At 40.5% G+C, this 25591-nt stretch overlaps 1 protein-coding gene across 1 annotated transcript in view; it reads left to right on the forward strand.

Moving 5' to 3' along the window:
• Positions 1-25591, forward strand: part of COL28A1 (collagen type XXVIII alpha 1 chain) — a 144916-nt gene that overhangs the window by 96484 nt on the left and 22841 nt on the right. Inside the window, exons 27-29 of the mRNA XM_054726173.1 lie at positions 22301-22369; positions 22871-22951; positions 23041-23076. Coding sequence (XP_054582148.1) covers positions 22301-22369; positions 22871-22951; positions 23041-23076 — 186 coding nt within the window. The remainder of the gene's footprint in view (positions 1-22300; positions 22370-22870; positions 22952-23040; positions 23077-25591) is intronic.

Here is a 25591-nt window from a genome sequence, read left to right on the forward strand (position 1 = left end):
AACTTCACAATGATTGGCTTTTTATTAGCAGTACCTTTGCTTATCTAGCTCCAGATATGGCTTCTCGTTTTGAATATAAGAAGTGATGGGAAATGAGATAAGTTACCTATTCAAGGTCACTCAGAAAATCCCTATCGAAGCAAGGGTTATGCAGTTTTCTGGGTATGTTGTGACTCAAATGGTCAGGCTATGATAAAGACAGCCCCAGCATACTTTTTCTTTTATCTTATGAAAAATTCTTCAATCAGAAATTCTTCAGAAATGCTTCTCACATTATCAGGGTGGAAACCATAGGCCCAACTTGTGTGCATTCTGCCCACTAGGGGAGAGCCAAACAGTGAGAAGAGCCCAAGTACTGAATGGAGAGAAACAGGCAGAAAAATTATCTGCCTCTGAGACAGAGAGAGGGAATTAGGAGGGAAAAGAAAGAATAGGAAATGGGTTACGATGACTTTTTAAAAAAATGTTTTCATTTATTTTAGAGAGAGAGGAAGGGAGAGGGATAGAAACATTTGATTTGCTGCCTCCTGCAAGCCCCCTAATGGGGATCTAGCTCACAACCCAGGCATGTCCCCTGACTGGGAATCAAACTGGTGACCTCTTGGTTCATGGGTCGATGCTCAACCACTGATCCACGCCAGCCAGGCATGATGACTTTTTAAAGACAATATAGTTAGTAATGCTTTTGTTCTTACACTCTTCTATTACCTGAAATTAATATATTTATTGCCTTTGGTTAAATTTTACTTCCGGTGTTCTACTTCCATCATTTTACTTCTTAAAAGATTATTTTTCTAAGTATAGAATTCTAGGTACACAGTTTTCCTTTCAGCACATGGAAGATTTTCCTGTCATTTAGTTGCCATTGTTCTTGAGAAGTTGCTATTCCATTGGTGATAATTTGCCCTTTCTTCTGGTTTTTAATGCTTTCCCTTTTTTTAAATTTTATTTTATTGTTGACAGTATCACAGATGTCTCCCATTTTCTACCTGTCTGTGTCCATGGGTTATACATATGTGCATAAATGTTCTTTAGTTAATCTCTTCCTGCCCCCCTCCCCCCACCGCCTCTGCCAACCACCCACTCCCGCACTGAGATCTGTTATTCTGTTCCATGCATCCACACCTCTGGACCTATTTTGTTCATCAGTTTATTTTGTTCTTTAGATTCCACTTATAAGTGAGATCATGTGATATTTGTCTTTCTCTATCTGGCTTATTTTGCTTTGCATAATAGTCTCCAGGTCCATCCAGGATGCATTTAGATATATACTTCATGTTATTTATCCTCTTAAGATAAATAAAATGTATTTTTGTTAATTGTTTCTGGGAAATTCTCTGCCTTATCTTTACAATACGTAGCCGGAAGCAATCTGCCCTAGTCTTCCACACTTCACACCCTCTCTGTCTTTCTGGAACTGCAATTAGTTAAATATTTTTATTGTTTCCTCCTGCATATCTGTCCTTTCATATTTTCACTCTTGTCTTTCTGAGTCACAGTAACTCTAAGAGTTTGCTAAATCTTTGTCCCAAGTAGATCCCGGGAAAGGATCTGGGGTGTTTATCTAAGGCGTCCCTTGAGGTAAACTTTAACCATGCAGGTGTTGGGACATTCAAGTAGTTGCTAGCGAAGAGGCTACTCTATACAAGAAGGACCAAGGGCAGGCTTAGGACTGAAAAGACCAGAAGCTTTAATTTCAATTTTAAGCATACGCAAAATAATTCAATTAACTGCCAGAGGAATTACAGCACATGAAACATATGCAGTTGCAAATCACTCAGTACTTTATTACTCACACAAGTTCCTGATGCTGTGGGTACAGGCTTAATGGGGAGCCCAGTGGTGCTGTCCTCTGGGGTTCAGCAGCTGGGCTGGTCCGGTCCGGATGCAGGGAGCTGGCATTCCTCACCGAAGAGCTTGGTCGTCTCAATTGGGAGGTATTAGCCGTTCTTCTGTTGTCTGGCAGAGAGAGGAGCATGGAGTGGCAGCGCTTGCCAGACTGACAAAAGGACATGCCTTTGTGGCTGTCTCGACAGGCGAGTACCGTTAGCTGGCCAGGACCTATTTTTAAAACCTGTTTCGTACCCATAGCAGTTCAGGTGGCTATCAATGAATTACGTCAATGCACACATGTTAATCTCAAATGCAGCAAAGGGCTACATGTAGTTATCTAGGGAGAGTACATCACTCACACAAATGGTTATCTTAGCAAGTCACTCTGAGTCAGTAACTGAAGTTCAAATCCTTATCTATGGGGTACACACGCTTCAGGGCAGTGGGGAATGTGTCCTTAATATCACACTTTAAGTTTCAAGAAAGTTAACTCAAACATTTTAAAGCCTTTTTAACATTTTTAAAGCATTTTTAAACATTTCTATATATTACTACCAATCTTTTTTCAGCTGTGTCAAATTTATTAGTCAGTCCATTAAATTTTTAGCTTCAATTATATTTTTCATTTCTAGATATTCATTTTTAGTTTTTAGAATCCACATAGTCATGCTATATAGAGTTTTCTTTCAGAAAAAAAAATTCAGATAATTTCCCTTCCTTGTTTAAAAAGCTTCTAAAGTTTTCCTGTAATATTAAAAAAATTAAAACAAAGAAAGAAAAAAGAGAGAAAAAGCTCTAAATGCTGTATCTCATCTGGATGCTGCCCACCTCTTTGACTTTATCTTACATCTCTCTTTTTTTCCCAGTGGTTTTTAAATTAAATTTATTGGAGTGATATTGGTTATATCATGTAATACAATCACGGTACCATGGTTTTTTCTATCATTCCTTCTGTAGGGCCTTTGCACTATTGTTTCTCCTATTTGAGCATTTCACATGGCTGGCTCTTTCTCTTCATAACTCTTAGCTCAAATGTTACGTCCTTAGAGAGAGACCATCCCTAACAACACCATTCCAACCCTATCCCATTCTCAATCATTCCATTATACTGTCCTGTTTTGTTGCTTTCATAGCACTATAACCGTATGAAAATACTAGAGGCCTGGTGCATGAATTCGTGTATGGTTGGGGTCCCTCGGCCTGGCCAGCAATCGGGGCCAATCAGGGCCAGTCAGGCAGGGGGAGGTTGGCTGTGGGAGTGCACTGACCACCAGCAGGCAGCTCGTGCATTGAGCATCTGCCCCCCTGGTGGTCAGTGCGTGTCATAGCGATGGGTCAACTTAAGCTTTTACATATAGAGATTTGTTTCTTTGTTTACTTGTTTATCATCTGCCTTCTTTCGGTTGGAAAAGAAAAGTTCTTTGAGAGCAATGGTTTTCTGACTTTTATCCATCTCTAATTTCCTAGTATATAGCAGAGTGTCTGACATATAGTAGGCATTTAACAAATATTTGTTTAACAAATAAACAACGTAAGGAGTAACTGAATGAATGCATGGAGGTTGGTAAATGATGGTAAAGTTCCACCTGTAACCATATTGTTGACCCGCAAAATGATTCATTTAATTCAATAAACAAGTATTAAATTCCACCATTAAGAGAACTCTAAACTTGTGAAATGATAACTTTTTCCCTAAATCCTCGTGTTTAGTAGCAATGTACCTTATTTTTACATATTGGTATACTTGGCTGACCTAAGAGATCTTAGAAGTTGCTAGATCTGGCTTTCTTGAAAGTATATCTTTGTGATTAACTATTACCACACTACAGCAGGATCACAATGAATGCTATAAAAGTCAACGTACTTATATGATATGAATAAACCAGAGGATATTATATCTGATGTTTCTCTTATATGCTCAGTGGATTCTGCCCAGTGATAATCAGAGTATATATACAAAAATTATTGATTGAGCTGATCGAGGTTTTTCTTTAATGACTCATATTAATATATTAAAATAGTCTCTGGGATATAAAGGACAGCATAGGAACTATAGAAAAAAAATATTGTCATAATTATGTTTGTCACTAGGTGGGTACTAGACTTATCAGCGGGATCACTTCATAAGTTATATAAGTATCTAACTGTGAGGCTGTACAACTGAAACTAATATAATATTGAATGTCAACTGTAATTGAAAAATAAGAAAATTAATATAAAAAAGAGCTAAGGGGAAGGAAACATAACCCATCATTGCCTGTCACCAGACCAGACCCTCACTATGTAATATCATTACATGTTCCATGGTCCTCATAAATCAATAATTAAATTAGAAATAAATGAGAGACCCAGTGCAATCCAGTTGTTAGATTTTCACAACTTTGTGGTTTTAAGCAGGAAGTTTAAGCCTTGGAAATGGACAGATTTTCTTGTGAGTTCATATTTGCAGAGACAATATTTAAAGAGTAGTACCAACACATTATCAATTCCTATTCATTGGGGTAAAGAGAATGAGCTTTTATAAGCCTTTGTTTCCTGGCATATGCAATTATACCTTTAAACAGTAGCTCTTGAATTTCAAAGTGGAAAACAGACTTTTAATCCATTAGAATACTAGTCTTCTGAAAGTTCTCCAACAGGCTTCTGTTGTTTTTTAAATGAAATCTGATGAGTCAATAACTCCCATTGTGATTATTATACCAGTTTTAGAAAGAAAGAAATCTTCCATGGACCTCAATCTGTCCTTCCTTCTTTAATTACCTTACTGTGGTGATTTCCTACAGTAAACACATTTGCTGTGCTTTCTTGCTGCGTATATACTTAAAAGATAGTGCACACAGACTCTGCCAAGATTGTGATGAATAATGCTAATATGTCTTTCAATATAGAATCTGTTTTTGTTCTGCCTGTACAGAAAATAAGTTTATGTTTAAGTTTTAAACTCAGAACTTCTTTCTGCTCAAAATTAAGGATACTGACCCCAATATTCAGTCTTAGCTAGTTATATAAAACTAGAGGCCCGATGCACGAAGATTCGTGCAAGAATAGGCCTTCCTTACCCTGGCTGCCGGCACTGCCTTCACTCCGGCCCGGAGCCACTTTCCGCCTCTAGCCTTGTCACGTCAATTTGCATATTCCCTCCTTTATTGTCTGTGGGCGCCACCATCTTTGTCATGGAGTTATGGTCAATTTGCATATTCTGTCTTTATTAGATAGGATTTTATTTTGGCAATTCATTCATTATGTATTTAATGAGCATATTTAAATATGTCAGGCTCTGTTCTAGGTGCTTGGAATGTATCATGAGCAAAAGAAACAAAGATTTCTGTCTTTATGGAAATTGCATTCAATTGGCAATAAATATAATAGATACATTATATTATATGTTTGAAGATGAAAACTGCTATGGCTGAAACAGGAGAGCAGGGTAAGGGTGTGATGAAATTTTAAGAGGGAAGGCCTCATGAGATAATAACATGAGCAGAGACTTGGAGGAGGGGAGGGAATGATCCTTGTGGATTTCTGAGGGAAGAACAGTCCAGGCAGAGAGAGAAGCTCATGCAAAGGCAATTTGATAGCAGGAGGATGCCTGGCGTGTTCACCTAAGAGCATTGTGTGCTGCAGATGAGGTCAGGGAATAACAGCAGTGAGGCTGGAGGGCCAGTTCAGGCATAGCTATATAGGCACTTGTAAGGACTTCAGCTTTTACTCAGAGTAAAGTGGGGAGCTATTTTCTGGGTTGTATCTCACAGTGTGATATGGTCTGACTTACTTTTTAATATAATAACTGTGACTGCTGGGCTGAGAATAGACTGTAGCAGGACCAGGATTGAACGAAGGAGGCTGGCTATTCAGGAATCCAGGCAATTACCAGAGGCACTTGAAAATCCAAGTTTTATAATCTAGTTCACATACATTTAACTCCCTAGGAAAGGATTTATATCTGGTTACCTGTGTCTAAAAACAGAAAACACTCTGACAAAATTGATGCCAGATACATAAATCTGATTGCAGGTCTACCCAGTGAATTTCAAGCTATTGAACCATACTGAACTATATTCTATATCTGGACTGTAGCACAAAAATAAAAAAAATCCTAACCCTAGATACAGTTTTCATTATGCATTTGGAGAATTTTCCTCTCTCTTTTTGCCTTTCTGAGAATGATTTTCCTTTCTCCTCAATTAATGATAATTATATGTTGAGACATTATAGGTGAAATTATGTGGTTTACGACATACATACATGACAGAAGTACCACTTGCTTGTTACCTGACTTGCTTGCCAAAGTCCAGTAAAAGAAGTGTCTACCTTCTATTGGCCATTAGAAAACTTTATGGTATCTATTTCTTAATAAACTAAACCCTCATTGATAGTAAAGATGTGGATGTAAATAAATTCAGAGAATCTACTTGATAATTTTAAAAAAACTTGGTATATTTTTATATCAAGACAACACATCTACAGGGTCTTTAAATGCACCCAAAGAGATCAGCTTCAAAAATCAGCAAGGCCCCATTTGATCTGGACACCTTCTCAACCCCTCAGCTCTCAACAATCCAGTCCTTCTGAAAGTCTTTCAGTTGCCTGTGGAAGCCGAGTTTCCTGATGCTGGTGCTTTAGTCTCTGCTGTTCCCTCTTCTCGGATAAGTCCTTCTCACCCCCCACTTCCACCGGTTCCTTCTTACTCATATGTCAGGGCTCATATTACATAGGTTTCCTCCAGAAGCCTTCCCTGTCTCCTTTAACTTGTGTTTCCATGGCACACTGAATAATAACTCCTTTCATAGATCTTTGCACATTATATTGTGTTTGTTTTCTTATCTAAACACCGGACTCTGTGAGATATATGAGATTAGCAGATGTCTTGTGTTTATTTTTTGTTTCCTGTGAACCTAACAGATGCCTTGCATGTGTTTGGCATCCAATAAAAATGAATGAGTCCTATAGACAGGACTCATTCATTTAGTATTTACTATCTTTCAGAGCATTCATTCAACAAATATTAGTCAGTAACTACCATGTGCTGGGCACAGTGCTAAGTGCTGGGGATAGAAGTGACTATAATGGCTAAAGCACCTATACATGGAGATTAGATTCTGTAGAGTTTCCATTTGCATTCCCTTAGATACAGTTAGTAAAAACAAATCAAACATACAGTGGAGGAGAAGAAAACAGGGAGCTGTGGGTTGGGTCTATTGGTTCTTTACCTGGTGTAATATTTCGACCTGATATTTATTTTACTTCAAGTGAAAGCTACAAGTCTACATAGTTTGATTATTTAAATATATTTATAAAGCAATTTGTTTTCTATCTGAGACATCTGCTGCATATATTCTCTCACATGTGACCTGAGTAGTGGAATGTCTTTGTGTTGAAAGTATTGGATAAAGTGGTATGTCATGGAACTTGGAACTAGTAAGACTGAATCCATATATCACAAATCAATATATCCCATTACTTCTGAGCCATAGAATATCCTATATAATAAAAGGCTAATATGTATTCCACCCGGAGACCAGGAGTTCAATCGCTTGCTATGACATGCGTTGACCACCAGAGGGCGATGTGGAACATGGCAGTCGACCAGTGGCAGTGCACTGGTGACAAGGGAAGGAGGAGGCAGGGAGGCGGGGGTGGGGAACCTGATCGGCCCTGATCTCTGGCCAGGCCTAGGGACCCTACCTGTGCTCGAATTTTGTGCACCTGCCTCTAGTATATTTATACTTCTCATTGCATAAGATAATGTCATTGCAACCAGCCCTGGCAAGAAGAAACAAACTGTCCTCAAGTATAACCCTGGTTACTTTGCTGATAAAATCATGAACTGGAACTAAATAAAATCAGCCAATGTAAAAAAGTTTCCCAGAGTAACCAACTGTGTTGATGGTAGAGTCTAAAGTATGAATTAAAGGAACAAAAGACTCCGGGCAATGCTTCTCCCACTGGGAGAATCCCTTTACCACCTGCTTTCACGTTCTTTGTCAAAAATATTCCCTTATTGGCTATATTCTTTGTCCTTTAAAAAAATTATCTTTATTGGTGAAAATGTTACAGATGTCCCCCTTTTTCCCCACTGACCCCCTCCACACTTTCACAGCTCCCCACCCCAGGCCTTCATTGCACTATTCCACATTCTTAGCTCTTGACATTCCATGCTACATGTTAAAAAGTGGGATAGAAGCTCAGGCAGTGGGTAGGAGAAAATTTGATGGTACTTAATTAGGGATTTGGCATACTTGAGGAATGCAGTGAGTCATCAGGTGAAAGAGCTTTGTACAAAGAAGTAACCTGACATAAATCATGTTTTAAAAGGATGGTTCTGGCAGTATGTAGCAAGTAGACTGTGGGGGTACAAAGGCAAAGAAAAAGTTGACATAGCCCTGGCTGGTTTGGCTCAGTGGATAGAGTGTCAGCCTGCAGACTGAAGGGTTCCAGGTTCGATTCTAGCCAAGGGCACATGCTCGGGTTGTGGGCTCAATCCCCAGTGGGGTGTGTGTAGGAGGCAGCCAATCAATGATTCTCTTTCATCATTGATGTTTCTATCTCTCTCCCTCTCCCTTCCTCTCTGAAATGAATAAAAATATTTTTTTAAAAAAAGTTGACATAGAAAGATATTGGCAAAGTGCAGGTGAGAGATGGCGAAGGTTTAGCCCAGGATGATAATGGTGAAAATGGTAAGGGGTGGTTGGATTCTGGATTGGATGTCAGGTGTTTGATGAAGGAGTTAAGATACCAGGATTTTGGGGCTAAAGAACTAGAAGGATGGAGTTGCCATTTTCTGAGATAGGAGAATCTATAGGAAAGTAGGGATGGATTAGGTGTGCAAGAAATCAGTACATAATCTGAAATTTAGATTTGGACAGTGTAAAGCTAAACCTTCAGTGAAGCTATTAAGTAGGAATTTGGGAATAGAAACCTAGAGAACAGGAAATATAAATTTAACAATGTATAGATAATATTTAAAGTTTTATTGTGGATGAGAACATGTGGGGAGTGAGACAGAGAAGAAAAGGGATCCAAAGTCTGGGCCCTGGGCCCTCTTGATTTGGAGGATTTTATGATGAAGAGGCCATAGCAAAGGAGCCTGGGAAGTAGTAGCCAGTGGGGTGGAGAACCAAGAGGAAGTGGTTCTTAGAAGCCAAGGGAAGAAAGTGTTTGAAGGAGGAGGGCATGGTCTATTACTTTCAATGCTGCTGATTAGAGGAGAGCTGGAAAGTGATCATTAGACTTGACATCATGTAAGTCACTGGTGACCTTGACAAGAGCTATGTACACACACACACACACACACACACACACACACACACACACACATTCATGCATATGCACACACATTCACACTGACAGAATAAAACGTATGAAAAAGTCTTAACAATTGATGGGTCTGGGTGAAAGAACTATGGGAAATATTTATATTATTGCTATCCTGTGAGTTTAAAATTATTTTAAAATAAAAGCTTTTAAAAAGAGTTAATAGTGAGAAAGGAAGTGAAGACAGTGCATGCAGGCAACACTTTTGAAAAGGAGAACATGGAAATGGAGTGATAGGTGAGATTAAGGAAGTTTTTGTTTAAGATGGAAGACATTACGGAATCATGTAGGCTGATGGGAAAGATCTAGTAAACAAGAAAATATTCAGATGCCAAAGAAAAGGGAGTTGCTAGAGGCATTCCCTTGACATTTTGAATGAGAAAGGGCTTCTACTAACACCTCTCCCATTCAACACAAGAGTCTGTTCTCATGGGCATCTAGCCATCAGATTCTCCTTGAACACTCCAGGGAATGGAAGCTTTTTTCCTTCCATGTATGTTATTTAATAACCTTGTAACAAATTCAAGAAGCTCTGTTACTTTTTAAAATGAAAATAATGCATACTTGTATTACATCTAAATAATCACACCAAGTTGTGAAAGTCTCTTCTCTCCTTCAGTCCTATCTTTTAGAGGTTGTCCCTATTTGAAGTGTGGTGTATAGCTTTTATATTTTTGATAGATGTGTAAACACATATATGTAAACACATATATGTATACACATATTTCGCATGACAGCCTTCAAAATCATTCCATGCAGAATTTCCCCAACTTCCCACCCCACTCCACCTCCAGTTAATAGAGCATGAATAGCCCTCCAAATCAATACATAAAAAATGCACTATGTTTTTAACAGCCATGTAGTAATCCATAATGTGGATGTATCGTAATTTATATACTTCCCTTCCTCAAATAATGCTGCAGAGAACATTCTTGTATTTCCTACACTCATAGTAGTGTTTCCATTTCATTGTGTTTTGAAAGGCTTACTCTATAGCTATAATTGGTAGACTTTCCTTCTTTATATAGAACTGAAATCTGCCTACCTGTGAATTTTTCTGCTGCTGCTAATCCTTTGATGTGGTTTTCTACTTGACTTTGAGCATGAGTCTAGGCTTATAAAAATTTGTAAATACTATTTCATTATACATATATTTGTCTCTTTAACTATTAAATTTTAATGCATGTTTTCTTGCTTGAAGCAAGTATGATGCAATTAAAACCTGAGTTAACTTTGTTAATAACTGAATTTTCTTGCAAGGTATGTTTTTATAGGAGACTGTAACTTTGTGGATCTTTTTACATTTTTTCAATCTGTTTTTTTCTGGGGTTTTTTTCTTGCCTCAGAAATGCCAACTACATCTGTGTGTTATACAGTATGTCAAGGCCAACTCCTAATGTTGTTAAGCAGTTTATGAAGACAGCCTAAAAGGGTGTTGCATGAAAAATCAAGAGGCAAGTTTCCGTTATGAGTGCTCTGCCCCTCTGAATGAGCATTTGAATTGTCAGGAACAGTTCCTATTGTGTTAAGTTGGAAGCCGTGAGGAAGGAAAACAGGGCATATAAGTGCCTAGGATGAGGACTGCCTATAGAAACTATTAATTATAAGACTTTACTGCACTTTTATTTTCCCCAGCTTTTTAAAATTAATTAATTTCTTTATTTTATTAAAAGTATACTTGGATATATGTATCATTTCCTTTTTTAAACAAATGTATTATTTTTCAACTATTGTTTTTATTTTTTATTGTGGTAAAAACACTTAACATGAGTTCTACCCACTTAAGCTTTTAAGTGTACAGCACAGTATTGTCTACTGGAGGCTTTAGGTTGTTCAGAAGATCTCTAGAACTTATTCGTCTTGCATAACTGACACATTATACCCGCTGAACAACTTCTCATTTCCCCCTCCACCCTCATTCTCCTCTGCTTCTATGAGTTGGACTACTTTAGTTATCTCACCTGAGTGCCTTCAATGCAGTCTTTGTCCTTCTGTGACTGGCTGATCTCACTTGGCACCACTATGTTCACTCAACTCTATTCACAACAGCCAAGATGTGGAAACAACCTAGTTGCCTATCGAGGGATGAGTGGATTAAGAAAATGTGGTGAACACACACAATAGAATGTTATCCAGCTCCCCAAAAGAAGGACATTCTGCCATACGGGAGAACATGGACCAACCTAGAGGACATTGTGCTAAGGGAAATAAGCCTGTCATACTTTTATTTAAGGAAGTCCTAGAACTTTGTAAATATCACTTCTTTAATCCTCATAGCATATCCAGAAAGAGACCCATAAAAGAGCTAATACTGTGAATTCTGGAGAAAGGCATTCTCTGAGAGGCAATTACTTGTGAGTCCTTTTTGTGCTTTTAATTCCTGATAGAGAATAACCAGTTTATAGAATGCTACAGTCCCTTCGTAGCGATAATCCTTTTTGACAGGTGATAAAACTTACAAGAACAACACGGAAGTATCTTACCTTATAATAGACAAATATGCAAATTGACCGCACCTTCGCTACGCCCAAGCCACGCCCACCAACCAAGCCATGCCCACCAACCACGCCCACCAGGAAACCGTTGCAGGGACGTTGGGGTGTGGCGGAGCCCAAGGCCGGGAAAGCCGCCCGAGGCTTTCCTGGCCTTGGGCACCAGCGGGGAGCCTGCGCCGATTGCAGGAGACCACTGGGGGTCGGCTCCTGCGATCGGTAGCAGGGACGCTGGGTGCGGCGGAGCCCAAGGCCACCGCCCGGGGCCAAGCCCGTACCCTGAAAGAAGGCAGAAGGCGGTGGCCACAGCCAAGGCCTGGGTCCCCGGTGCCGGCAGAAAACTGGTGCAGGCAGCCAGGTGAATGAAGGTCTATTGCATGAATCTTCGTGCAAACGGGCTACTAGTATATCTTATAATTCACATCTCAAATTCAAGAATTGAAAAAGCAATATATTTTCATTATGGCTTTTACTAGTAGATGTTAGTGTCAACCATGTCTCCTGAATGTCTACCTGGGAGGGGCAGCAGTTGAAGTATCCGGATGGCTGGGGGTCTGATCCGGGAGAGTGTGGGCACAGCAGGCGCTCTGCCTACAGTGGGTGGGAGGTCACCAGTATGGTTGAAGGAGATCCTGGGATGAAAGGAGGGGGCAATCCACCCCTTTGTCTGCTCTTTGGTTGCACTTCACAAGTTAACAGGCCTCACCAAATCCACTAACAGGAAGTAACTCAGGCCTAAGGGAAGACCTGGCTGAATGTCACAATGGAATATTCTTTTTGATATAATTGAACATGTAGCATGTAGCCTAATCCAGTTTGCCTTTCCCCGGCCTTCATACCTCAGTGTGACAGTTGAGATACATGCATTGTGACAGCTGGAGCTGCTGCCTTCTGCTTATGGATACAGCTGCCTGTTGTCCTCTCCTGTCCATCGTAACAGAAAAGACTCCCACCATCCATTCCCTTGGGGTGTTTCTCAAGTCTGTGAACACCCACGCCTGGGTAATTCTAATTGGAATCTTACATTTGGCTACAAGTCCAAGGACACATGACATATATTTTGGCATACTTGGAATTTATAGGTTTTTTTTTTCCATGTAAAATAACATTTACAGATTCCAGGTGTGGGGGCCTGTGTATCGTTGGGAGCCATTATTCAGTCTATGAACTCAGACAGAGGAGGTTTTGCCTTTCACTGCTTTTGGGGCTCTTTCTTGTGTGTTGATGAGCTGATGTATGGAAAGGGAAAGAGTAATTTGAAAAGCATACAACATTTCATGGAATCCTTTCATTCGGCGAATTTGTACACACAGGGATTGAATATTGTGCTAGGAGTCCCTGAAGCAGGAGGCCCTTTTCCTGACAGTGTCATAGCAGCTTTGGCCAGGCAGGTCAGCACCTCCCACTACCCTCGCACCCTTGTGGCAATGTAGCCAGCAGAATGCTTCTTAAATGTCACGGCTGTTTCCTAACTGGTAGTAAAGCCTCTACCTGCTTTGTGCAGCAGTCTCTGAGGCTAGTGCCACAGGAGCTGTTAATAGAGTGGACCTGGGTTTAGCTCCAGACTCCAGGCCAGTGGACCTGATTACAAATACTTCCTTCAGTTGACCCACATCATGACATCTTGACTGGCACTTTCCCATGTGTCTCTATCCTGTTACCTCTTTCCCACAACGATCCCCCAAAGCTTATCATGAAATTTGTCTTGTGTGAATCAGAGAAGCACCTCTGTACCTGTGGGGGTTTGTGAGGCCAAATAAGACAGTGTTTAGGGTACATTGTCTCTAGGGAACTTCTACTAAAATGAGAGCCAGCCTCCACATCTACTCTCTCTAGCTCCGTATGATATGCAGGGCCCTGAAATAGGAACCTCAGAAGGTAGAAAGAGAGATAAGACAAAGTGCCTGTACATGGGGAGTTGGAGATAAATAGGACAGGAAGAACATGAGCATCCACACCTACAGGAGAGGTGGGGTTGACACAGGGACATTACTCTTGGCGGGGCAAGGCAATTCAGGGAATTCCCTTTGGGTGGGTTTGGTGGCTGGGACTTGGCAATGAGGATATTCAGGGAGCACAGACAAGGTCAGAACCCAAAATTCCAAGCCTGAAAGACCAAGATGTGAGTGAAAGAGGGAAAGCCAGGAAGAGAAACAGATGTGGCTGCATAGAATTTCTGTATCTGATAGATTTGGTTCTGAAATAGCTAACAGGTGGAAAGGTCTAGAAAAGCAGATATAAGTTAGGCCTGGAGCTTAGGGACTAGGATAAGACTGGGGATTAGAAAATTGGAGACTATCCCTATAGGGTCATCATTAATGCATTGGATGCTAAGGATAATACAAAAGTAAAAGTGAAGGACCAAGGCAGGAACCTACCTTGAGAGCACAAACAACACCAAGAGAGACATTGACAATGAAACAAAGGAGCCAGGAGACTGATGTACAGCCAGCCAGCAAAGGGAGCATTCCCCTGTCTCTAGCAGCTGCCATAAAGCCAACCTTGTCACTTTCTATTTATCATTTGTGATGCAAGCATATTCAAATGCCATGCAAGATATTCATGGAATTTGGCAGGTTTTACAGAAGGCTATTTAGGCCGAATGGAAGGACAAGATTTATACAACTGAACCCAACTGGGTAAAGTCCCTAGAGGCCATGCTAGTCTTTGCACTGTGATCTATCAATGTATTTCACTCTAGCATTTATACTACTAAGGATCATTTTATTATCAGACAACAGCACTAAATTCTGTGAGTTGGACAACAAATCATAACAGTGAGCACGTGTCCACAAGCCAATCAAATAGTCCATGAGGTGGCTCTGATGCTGATTTGCAAATATTTGTGTACTTGCTCAATCGGTTTATTATGTGAAGTAGATATAAACAGAGAAATGAAAGCAGGAACTAAAAGTTTAAGAAAAATGATAGGGGAAAATATGCCCACATTGAACACATTTGGCTATGACTGTTGTGAGCTAAGATTGGTCAATTTGGACATTTACAATTTTCCAGATTCTTTTTCATGCCATCAGTAGCCTCCGAAGATTAAAAGTCAGTAGGAGTTACGTGCCCCCTCCTAGAAAACCTGGCTATTAGGTAGCATGTTTTATTTAAAGCAAGTGTCAGGCAGAATTCTACCCTATATTTAGCTACTTATTAACATACATACCAAAAAAACATGTAGTGAAAGTTTGGTCCAAATTCCAAATCTCCGTCTTTTTAAGCATTCTGACAAGCACTTTGCATAAAATGATCACTCTGAGGCAAATATAACCATTTTCTCATACTGGGACCAGTTAACCTTTCAGTCAGGTCAGGCGAAGGCATTCTTCACGATGGGGTGAGAATAAGAGGCACCTATTCTGAATCAGTTGTTGAATTAGGCTGCTCTACCAAGACTATCTGTCTGGTGGGCCCACCCCATTCACACAAGAGGTGAGGTACCTGTACATTTCTAGCCACCGCGTGTCTTGAATCCCTCTTATTTCCCTAAGGACAAATTGTTTTTATCATCCCTCTGGAGCAAATTGAGATAGTAATAGCTGAAGCACATGTCTTTGAAGTGTGGACCATCGATTATGGTACTTCAAATGTTAAGTCAGCACTCTTAGAGTGTAAATTAAATTAACTTGCACACACATACATATTAATGATACTGTCTAAACTGAAACATATTAAGGTAAATTAGAGAAAATATAACAATTTTCTTACTCTTTTCATGAATAGATTAAAGAGAACACACCGTTGTGGGCTGGATAATGTCCCCAGAGATGGCCATGTCCAAATCCCTCAATTAGGCTGCTTTACTGGACAAGCATTAGACTGGCCTAGTCCCCATTAGCAGAATGTTAACCTATCAAAATGGATATCAGGTTAGAAGAATTTACTTCCACAAAGGAAAGGATTTTAGGAAACTAGAAGCTCTTGATTGATTTTCAAGTCAGAGATGAGGAAACTGCCTGGCTTCCACTCTAGGGCAAAGTAGAAGTGAGAAATAAAAATCAGCAGAGCCTTTGGGGGAACTGTCAGCTTTGCATTTGGAAGAGAGAATTACTGTTCAAAGCATGGCTGTGAAATCAGCTACAATTCAAGGTGACTGGAAAGAATTGCTAAAACCTCAGCTTTATCATTTATATACTTTCTTCCAGGGTTCTTGTAGAAATTGAATAAGAATATGTCTAGCTCTGTTATTACCTGGCTCAGTCCTTCACACATCAGCACACAATACGTGGCAGTTGCTAGTTACGAGAGGAGATTATTATGATCATAACTTCAGGGAGGAGATAAAGTCCAAAATGCCAGACCATCCAGTTGTTCTAAGGGTCTCTGGGTCACCATCATCTATGTGTACAATGATGCGTACTCCATAGGCCACTTGGAAAATACCATTTTCCTTTTAAAGTCAACAAGCTGTGCCCACGAAGCATAAGAAAATAATCCCTTTCAATACAGAATGGTTCCTGGATCCCAGGCCAACTACTATGACTGTTCAAAGCATATCACTGAGATTTGCTAACTACCATTTACCCACTGAATCAACATCTTAGTACAACACTGGCTTCTTTCTTCAAGCTGGCAGCAGGCTGACTGATAACCATTGACTTCCCACTTTCAAACTTTATAATTCCCCTGGCTTCTAATTAGCAATACACTAATCACCATCGGAAACAAAGAAAGGCAAACAAGAGGAGAGGCAGAAGAAAGAATGGTAAATTGATTTATTCTAGGATGTCTTGGGAGACACTACTAAATGATAGGATGGGTTTAGACGTTTAATATGGTTGCACAATTGCATCCTGCAAAGAAAATTCAGTGAAAAAGTGAAATGCTTACTCGTCCCATAGTTTCTACTGCAAGAGCTCACCACCTAGAATGTTCCAGCTGACCTATGATTGAAAGTTAGCCAGAAGTTTCCTTTGTTTTCAGTAAGTAACCAGGACTCTGCAGTTTCTCAGACAAGACCATAAATCTTGATAGAGAAGAAACCCAGGCTTCTGACTGAGCTGGAAATACTGGAGATACCTTTTCTAATTTTGACTTTAGCCCTTTTTCTTTTAGCAAGAAAAGAAAAGTGATAAGGTAGAAAGCAGCTCAATAGTAAAATGAAAAGGGTGTAAAGATATATAAAAAAATAGAATGGTGAAGTATTTTCACTGAAGTGAGCCCAGGTTTGGGCCAAAATCTCATTTAGGTATCATAGTTGGGTTTTATTTCTTACCATCCACATTTTAGGCTGAGCCAATAAGCAAGTGCTGAAATCCTAGAAGACATCATAAAATTTTTCCCCAATAGTAGATTCCTAGAACTCTCCTGTAAATGTGCAATGAGTTGTCTCTATGTTCTAAATAATTCTCTCTATTATTACCTATGAGATGACAGAGGGGACATCAGAGGCATTAACTCGAACAGGAAGGGAAATGGTAGCTGAGGGCTCCCTTTCGGGCTGTGCAGCCCAGATGTCCCACTCTCTCGATTAGCTTTTATGTCATCCACAGAAAAAGTCACAGGATGTTGGAAGTTAACCAATATCAAGCTTATAAACTGGTTGTGTCCAAGTGAGGCAATGCTACTGATGATTTAAAAGGTTGAACTGATGTTGGTATGAGTATAAGTCCTGGAGCAACAGGTTTCTGGCAACCTTGTAGGTCTCCTGAATTCAAAGAGCAGAATTTGTGTCTAGGTAGGGAGAACCCCATAACTGTGTCTTTATTTTAGGTCTCTTGGTATTCTTTCAGCCTATGGGTTCCCAAACTTTGGGTTGGTAAAATACTGGTATACTCATATGCTTCAGCTCCTCTAGCATTGATAGATGATATATTTTTGCAATTATTCAGTGCATTCATTCATTCATTTTATATATAATTTTAATCCTCACCTGAGGATATTGATTCCAGAGAGAAAGAAAGAGAAAGAGAGAAACATTAATCAGTTGCTTATTGTACACACCCTGACCAGGGATCAAACCCACAGTCTAGATATGTGCCTTGACTAGCAATTGAACCCTCAACCTTTATTTTTTATTTTTTGGTTTGTGGGACAACTCTAACCAACTTAGCCCACTCAGCCAGGGCTATTTTAAATTTTAACTTTTATTTTAAAACTCGAGGCCTGGTGCATGAAAATCATGCACTTGGGGGGTGGTCCTTCAGCCTGGCCTGTGCCCTCTTGCAGTCCGGGAGCCCTCGGGGGATGTCTGACTGACGGCTTAGGCCTGGTCCTGCTGTACTCACCAGCCATGAACCTTCTGACTGAGCGGTGCTCCCCCGGTGGGAGCGTACTGACCATCAGGGGACAGCTCCTGTGATAAGCATCTGCCCCCTGGTAGTCTGTGTGTGTCATAGCAACCAATTGTTCCACCGTTTGGTCGATTTACATATTAGCCTTTTATTATAGAGGATAATTTCAGAGTTAAAAAAAGTTGTAAAGATAGTACAAAAAATTAATTCCCATACACCCTTTATTCAGATTTCCTAAATGTTAACATACCACATTTGCTTTATCAAACTCTGTGTGTGCAAATGTAAACACACAATTATTATTTCTCTGAAACACCTGAGATTAAGTTGCAGATATGATATCCCTTTAACCCTAAATACTTTAGTACTTTTCATACAATAAGCATGTTCTTTTATGAAACACGGTAAAATTAAAATCATCAGAAAATTATTACAGTCATGTATTGCTTAATGACAGGTATGTGTTCTAAGAAATATATCATTGGGTAATTATATCATTGTGGAAGTACCACAGAGTGCACTTACAGAAACCTAGATGGTATAGCCTACTATATACCTAGGCTATATGGCATAGCCTTTTGCTCCTAGGCTACAAACCTGTACAGCACATTACTGTACTGTCTACTGTAGGTAATTATAACACAATGGTAAGTATTTATGTATCGAAACATCTACATATAAAAAAGGTCCAATATAAATATGGTATAAAGGATAATAAATGATACACCTGTATAGAGCACTTAACATGAGTGTAGCTTGCCAGACTGGAAGCTGCTCTGGGTGAGTGAGTGAGTGAGTGGTAAGTGAATGTGAAGATCTAGGACATGGCCATGTGGTTTGGTTATTGCGTGTTGGAGCAGTGGTCAGATTAAGGAACTTTGTGGTAATCATAATAAAAAGGATACTTAACATGGAAAGGCTGTAGAACTGAGGACTCAATATTTTGAGATAGGAAATTTGTTTTTGGTTCCATTGACCCCGTCTGGGACAAAGAGCTCTCTCTGGTGTGGAACTGATGGAAGAAATAACACTTATGAATGCTTTACATCCTTACAACCCAAAAAATATTTCCAAAATACAGGGATGGGCTCTACATGACCACAGAAAGCTTTTACCACAGTGTCAGTGGCACTTAATTCTCGTTAAGGCAGCTCCTGTGGATCTGTGTTCTTGTACAGGATCAACAAGATTTTACATGGTCTCATCACACTAGATCTGGAGGGCTGTATCACACTCTGAACATAGCCCTGGGAGGACAGGCTTTTCACACCGAAACGTGTCAGTGGCTGACTGCTTGGGATGTAATCTGTGCACCCAAAACTAAGGTGCAGTGAGTGAGAGGGAATCTATTCCCAAACCCTACAGATATTGCTCCCAAGAGAGAAAAAAAAGTCTTCCTGAACCACACATCCTTCCATGTCTTACAGGAAATTCAGCTCCATTAGAATCTTATGGGACCACCACCGTATATGCGGTCCGTCATTGACTGAAACATCGCTTCATGGTGCATGACTGTGTTGATCTATTGCTAGTTAATCTGTAGACCTTATTCAGTTTGCCAAGTGTTCTGTTAATTCTTTTTAATTGAAAAATATTTCATTTTTTAGCAAAGGATTAGATACAGAAAATGTGCCCTTTTAAGTACATACAGTTCCCTGAGTTCCAGCAAGTGCTTAGGAGGCCTCTAATGGTCTGGGCTGAGGATGGTTTCCCGATCCTCCCCAAGGAATAAGGCATCTCTAAAGGACTGGGCCCAGGATGCATATCTGCAGGCTTTATTCTATTTCCTTCTCCCAGCTGCCAGCTGTCACCTGTGCCCTGAAAATGATAGTGTTTGCTGTGCTTACCCCAGCAGCTTAAGACTTTGGTCCCTTAGAGAGCTTTGTGCCTTTCCCTGGAGGACAGCTGCCGCCTTCCCCTCCATCTGTACCACTGGGAGCTTCAGGACCTGCCCGGCCTCAGTCTTTCTCTTGAGCATTGGTGAGGTCCCCAGAGAAAAGCCTGCGAGAGGATATGAATTCCCCTTGTGCCTGAAGCTCCCAGGGGTTCTCCCCTCTTACACTAGCCACACTCAGCCATTAGCGATTTGTTAAAAATGTTAGGTGAAGTCGTCTTAGCAGGGTGTGTGACAGCTGGCGTTTCCGGCAGGAAGTGAGTGGCAGTGTCCTACCTCTCCCTGGAGGAGCCTGTGTTTCCTTAGACTTTGAGTTAGTTGGTTGCCTTGCAAACACAGCTCTATGATGGATTCACGCAAAGTTGTGATTTCAAAGACTCGTTAGCATTATCTGTTATTTTAAGAATGAAAGCGGCCTATTTCCCGTTTTCTACCTCCTAACTAGAAGACAGACATCTATTTTATATTTTTTGATCACCAGTGAATCTTACCTTACTGAGAAAACATTTGAAAAGAAAAACTGTTATTTCCTGACATATCAGTAATGAAAAAAAAATCTATTAAAATATTCAGGTAGTTGGGCATTCTCCTTGGAAAGTTCTCTCCCAGAGAACAGGCGATCATATGAAAAATTAAAAAGATCGTGTCTTTAAACAGGACAGATCCAAGAGTAAGAAGCTGGCTGACATTTAGATGTAATTATACCTTCAGATAGACAGGTTCTTTCCTGCAGTTGCTTCTGACTCATGCAGAAATCATTGTATATCATTTTCCTGACCCTTGTAAGGAAAAAAAAATCTGATTGGATAGCATTCACCTCTGCAGAGCTGAGGCATGGACTTACTTGCTAAAGGCTTTCAGCTAGAGAGTCTGCTCTGAAAATTATAGAAAGCCTGTATTTTGAAGGTGAACTGGTGATTAAACAGAGGGGAGGGAAAGGCCTTTATTATAGGGAAACACAGCTGCCTGGAATAGTTGCAGTGTTCACAATCCCAGCTCCTGTGACTGTCACACTATTCTGACCTTTGGGGTGGGGACAAAGTCAAGTATAGGTTTCCTTTTAGTGTTCTCCCATGAACCTCTAGTCTCCCCTACACTTGGCTAGGAAGCCTCTTGACTCATCGACCAGTGGCCTCATGAATCTCATTGACAACCCCAAACTACCTTTTAACCACGTACATGGTTGAATGAAGAAGTCCTTAGTCACCTATACACACACACACACACACACACACACACACACACACACACACACACACAGACAAAACCTGAGAAAACTAATTTATGCCGAAGTATCATTTACTGATACATCTTTGTTAAGGGGATATCTTTCTTATACTTTAAAAAAAAATTTTCTTTAATTAGAAGAGAGAATGGGAGACTCTCAGGAAGGTATCCTTCTACTGTCCTTCACCCACTCTGTGGGCTGGTCAACTCGTCTGTATGTAGAGTGATGCATATCAATGTCACAGACAGGTTTCCTCTCTCCTTGGGGAAATAGGACTGGATACATGGGGGTTTCAAGAGTATCTGTACTATTCCATTTTTTAATATAATGGTATGTAGATGAATGTTTATCTTTTCCCCTGTGAATTGTGTGTGTCTGCAATATTTCATTATAACACTTTTTTAAAAAAAGGATTCTATTGACTTTAAAAAGCTTGAAGGCTCCTGCATGAACTAGAAAAGGAGGCTCAGGAATACTGATACTTAAAGTCACACTGGTCTCCAACAGTATGGTGATTACCAGAATGAAAGGGGGTGGGAGGAGAGGTAGAATAGAGTAAAGCAGGAATAAATGGTGATGGAATGAGACTTGACTTTGGATGGTGAACACACAATACAATATGCAGATGATGTATTATAGAATTGTGCCCCTGAAACCTATATAATTTTATTAACCAATGTCACCCCAATAAATTCAATTTAAAAAGAACTACAGCAATCTCCAAGCATGCCTCTGTGGCCCTTTTCAGGAGTGGCTTCTTAGAGCCTATCCTGCCTTCTGGAGTAGTGGCTCTCAAGCCTTTGCAAGCCTATAACAAAATGCATACTTGATCCCTAGCCGCATCCTTGATTCTCACTTAGTTGGTCTTTTTATTAAGCATGCCAGTGATCCTAGTGTGATACTGAGAAAGATGCTGAAGGTAAGGAAGCAAATCAGATCCCAGGAGCCCGTGGTCCTTCAGACCTTTGCCAGACTCATGGCTAATAATGGTCTAGAGAGAAGTACAGGTTGCATATAGGATCCAAGCAGCATCAGTACAATGACTCTTCTCATTAGTGATTATTACTGTGTCATGATCAACATCATGAAAACGCTTTAAACCTGAGTGATTTAAGTGGAGGGGCAGGTAGGGGAGCAGGAGATAATGTTAAGATATGGTGGGAACATTTAAAAACAATTCCTGAAATGAAGACATTTTAATTTTTCAAATTAAGGGGCACTAAATTTAGAAAATAGATTTATGTTGTTACAAATTATCAGGGAAAATGAACAGAACAAACCTTTCTCATATTGTGTGTAGGGGGAGCAAGGACCTCAAGGCTTTCCAGGACCAAAGGGCATGGCAGGCCGTGGCTTCCCTGGCCAGAAGGTAAGCATTTCATACCTTAAAAAAATCTCAACTGCTTAACTTGAACTTTGGAAGAGCTCTCATATACTTGTTACTCTTCTCCTTACAAACTCTCAGAGTGAAAAATCCATTTGAAAGTAAGTCCTTGTGTATTTCCTTTCCCTAACTTACAAACATGTTTACTTTATAAAATCCCATTTCCTTCATTCTCAAAAGCTAGCTGATAAAAGAATAAACCCTTACAGCATAACATGTAGAAGATACTAGATAACTCAGGTGTAAAATTATATAATAGTTGGTCTCCAGAGGCCAGTGAGCTGATCCAATGGTTTCCTCACTTTGAGAGCTCTGGTTCATGATGAATTAGATTATGGTACCTTGGGGGGGGGGGGGATGTAAATAAAATGCGCCCATTTTTCTCCTATCAGACATCTGTAGTTATAAATAAACAAAATTTCAGAGTTTTTATTATTTGGCTTTAACATTCACATTCTAAACTTCTCTTTTCACTATATTTTAAAGGGAGAGCATGGAGAACGGGGCGATGTGGGGAAAAAAGGCAATAAAGGGGAAATTGGAGAGCCCGGATCACCAGGAACACAGGCAAGAAGTGATCTTTAAAGTCTTACTGTAATTATATATGTTAACTACATAGTTCCTATGTTGACTCTTCTTCTTCTACTACTACCCAGGGGTTACAAGGACCAAAAGGAGAGCAAGGACTTACAGTGAGTACCACTCCTAGAGGCTAATTGAGGGTTTGTGCTTGCAAAATTATTACACTCAGGTTTTAGCTTTAGAAGTATGAGCTCTTTTGACGTAGAGTTCCAATTGCTGTTTAAATGATAGCACTGCTAACAACCCCAGTGTTGACATAGATGCACGAGGTAACGGAATCTGAATGTGAGGGAGAAATATTACCCAGCAACCCTCACTTGGCCGCATGATGGAGACCTGTGACTGCTCCCTGCCTGACCCCTGGTAGAAATGGTAACAGGGAAGATAGCTGTTTAAAAGAAGCCAAATGACCAAATGACTTTTCATTATACATGATCCTTCACATTTCAGAATGGGGGCTCTTTTTTCCTCAACCAATTTCTTTAGGAAGTGCTCTGAGAAGAATGGCAATCACAGTATTTTTATGTACTGATTCACTAATTCAAATATTTGTGAAGCATCTACAAACTGTTCCCTAGTCATCTCCCTACACCACTAAAACAAAAAGGCAACTCTTTGAAGTCCCACAGGATGGATTCCTTCCAGAATTTTTTACAGCAAAGTCTAATTCTTCCTTTCTGAGTTGAAGGCCCCATATCTTCTGGAGTAGAGAAAAAATAGGGACTTTCTCTTTTTCCCCTTTTTGATTTTTTTTTTTTTTTTTTTTTTTTTGGTGGATCATGGTCTGGGGATGCTGATCCTAGGTACTGTGCTGGGAAAAACCAGGTGTGAGGGGGTGGGAGCTCTGATAGTAAAGGTGAAAGATGAGAGCTGGTTATGTGACAAACAGAACTGCACTTGTTTTTTTATGGCCCATCTGCCTTTAGCTCGTTGTTCTTCCCTACCACAAGACAGCCCCCTCTCGTGCCCAAGATGTCTATGGTGGGTGAAACAGCTGCATATGCAGCAATTCCTCCCCAAAAGTAGCAGGGGAGAGTGTATGGAAAATGCCCAGAGGAACGGTCCCCATAGGTTTATACCTCCCTCCTAGTCCAACATGAGGAGGGGAACTGGTTTCCTTCATCCATTCATTTGTTCATTCACTTCACCGTGTCTTGGGTGTGTACTCCAGGTCAGGCTCTGAGAGAGACACGGGGAGAATAGCAGAGAATAAGAGACTATGTCTCTGGACTCAAGGAGCTCGCAGCCCAGTAGAGAGAAAGACAGACAAAGAATGTTCACCTACAGTTTGGTAAATGCTGTGATAGAAGTAGGTATGTGGGTCTGGAGCAGACAAAACGATCTATGATGATGTTTGTATGCAAGATGGGTTTTTATCTCTTAAACAGAAGGCTTTTAAATAAGAGGCAGAAATCTTAGAAATGGGGATATGATTCTTCTGACTTTGACTTCCTGGATTCTAGAAAAGGGGACTAGCAGGAAGGGAAGAGTGAAAAAAAGAGAGGATTTGTATTCAATAAAAATCTAGAATGTGACCTGGACCATGTTAGGCTCCTTCATATCAGTAGCATCCTTACCCAGGACTGTAGGGTGCCTGGGAACATGCTTTCGAGGCCCACCTCTGGACCTCTAGCTCTTCTCTAGCTACAACCTTTCCCCCAGGGGAGGAGTCCTCATGGCCAATAAGAGCAACCACCCTGAGCACTTGCCTCCTCTGTACTACACTCTGGATACACAGGATCCCAGAATTGCTTGCCCAAAGGGCCCCGCTGGAGAGCTGACAGCACTGGCCTGTATCCATGGGCCCACCCAAGAGGGGATTTGAACAGAGCTTGGAAGTGAGGCCTGTGTTCACCCCATGAATGCTAGCCATGCCCCTTGCAGCACAGGACTAGTGAAGATGGGGTGCAATAAGAAGGGGTCATACTGTGGGCCACAACCCTCTCTTGCCCAACCCGCCACATTTCCACATGTCAGCTCCATGAGGAAGGTAGTATTATCTCCCTTTAAGTAAAGACATGCTAAGTCAGACAGAAAGCTTGAGCAGTAGGCCTGAAGTCATCTTGCTAGCAAGCAGCAGAGCCCTTATAGCCAGACTTGGCCTGTCTGATGCCAAATTCAAGCTGCTCCCCCATGAGAGCTGTTCTTGGCAAGCCCCTTTCCTCTCCCCGCCCATATCTCTCCTGATCAAATATGGTTCCAAAAAAGTTATCAGTTGCCTATTCATTGACGACTAACAAACTCCTCTTTTAAGGGTCTGATACCATTGATGGAGTTCAATATTTTAATCTTTATACCAAATTGCTTTAAAAAGACTGTTTCTCCACTTGTTCCTTGCCTGAGCTGGTTTGGCTCAGTGGATAGAGCATTGGCTTGCAGACTGAAGGGTCCAGGTTTGATTCCGGTCAAGGGCACATGCCCAGGTTGTGGGCTCAATCTCCAGTGGGGGATGTGCAGGAGGCAGACAATCAATGATTCTCTCTCATCATTAATGTTTCTATCTCTCCCTCTCCCTTCCTCTCTGAAATCAATAAGAATATATATTTTAAAAATGATCTCCTTTTAAAATAAAAGTGTCATCAGATCTCTTCTCTGCATAAGGCCATATATCTTCTCTTGGCCAGG

Source organism: Eptesicus fuscus, chromosome 14 (assembly GCF_027574615.1).
Source record: "Eptesicus fuscus isolate TK198812 chromosome 14, DD_ASM_mEF_20220401, whole genome shotgun sequence".
Lineage (NCBI taxonomy): Eukaryota > Metazoa > Chordata > Mammalia > Chiroptera > Vespertilionidae > Eptesicus > Eptesicus fuscus.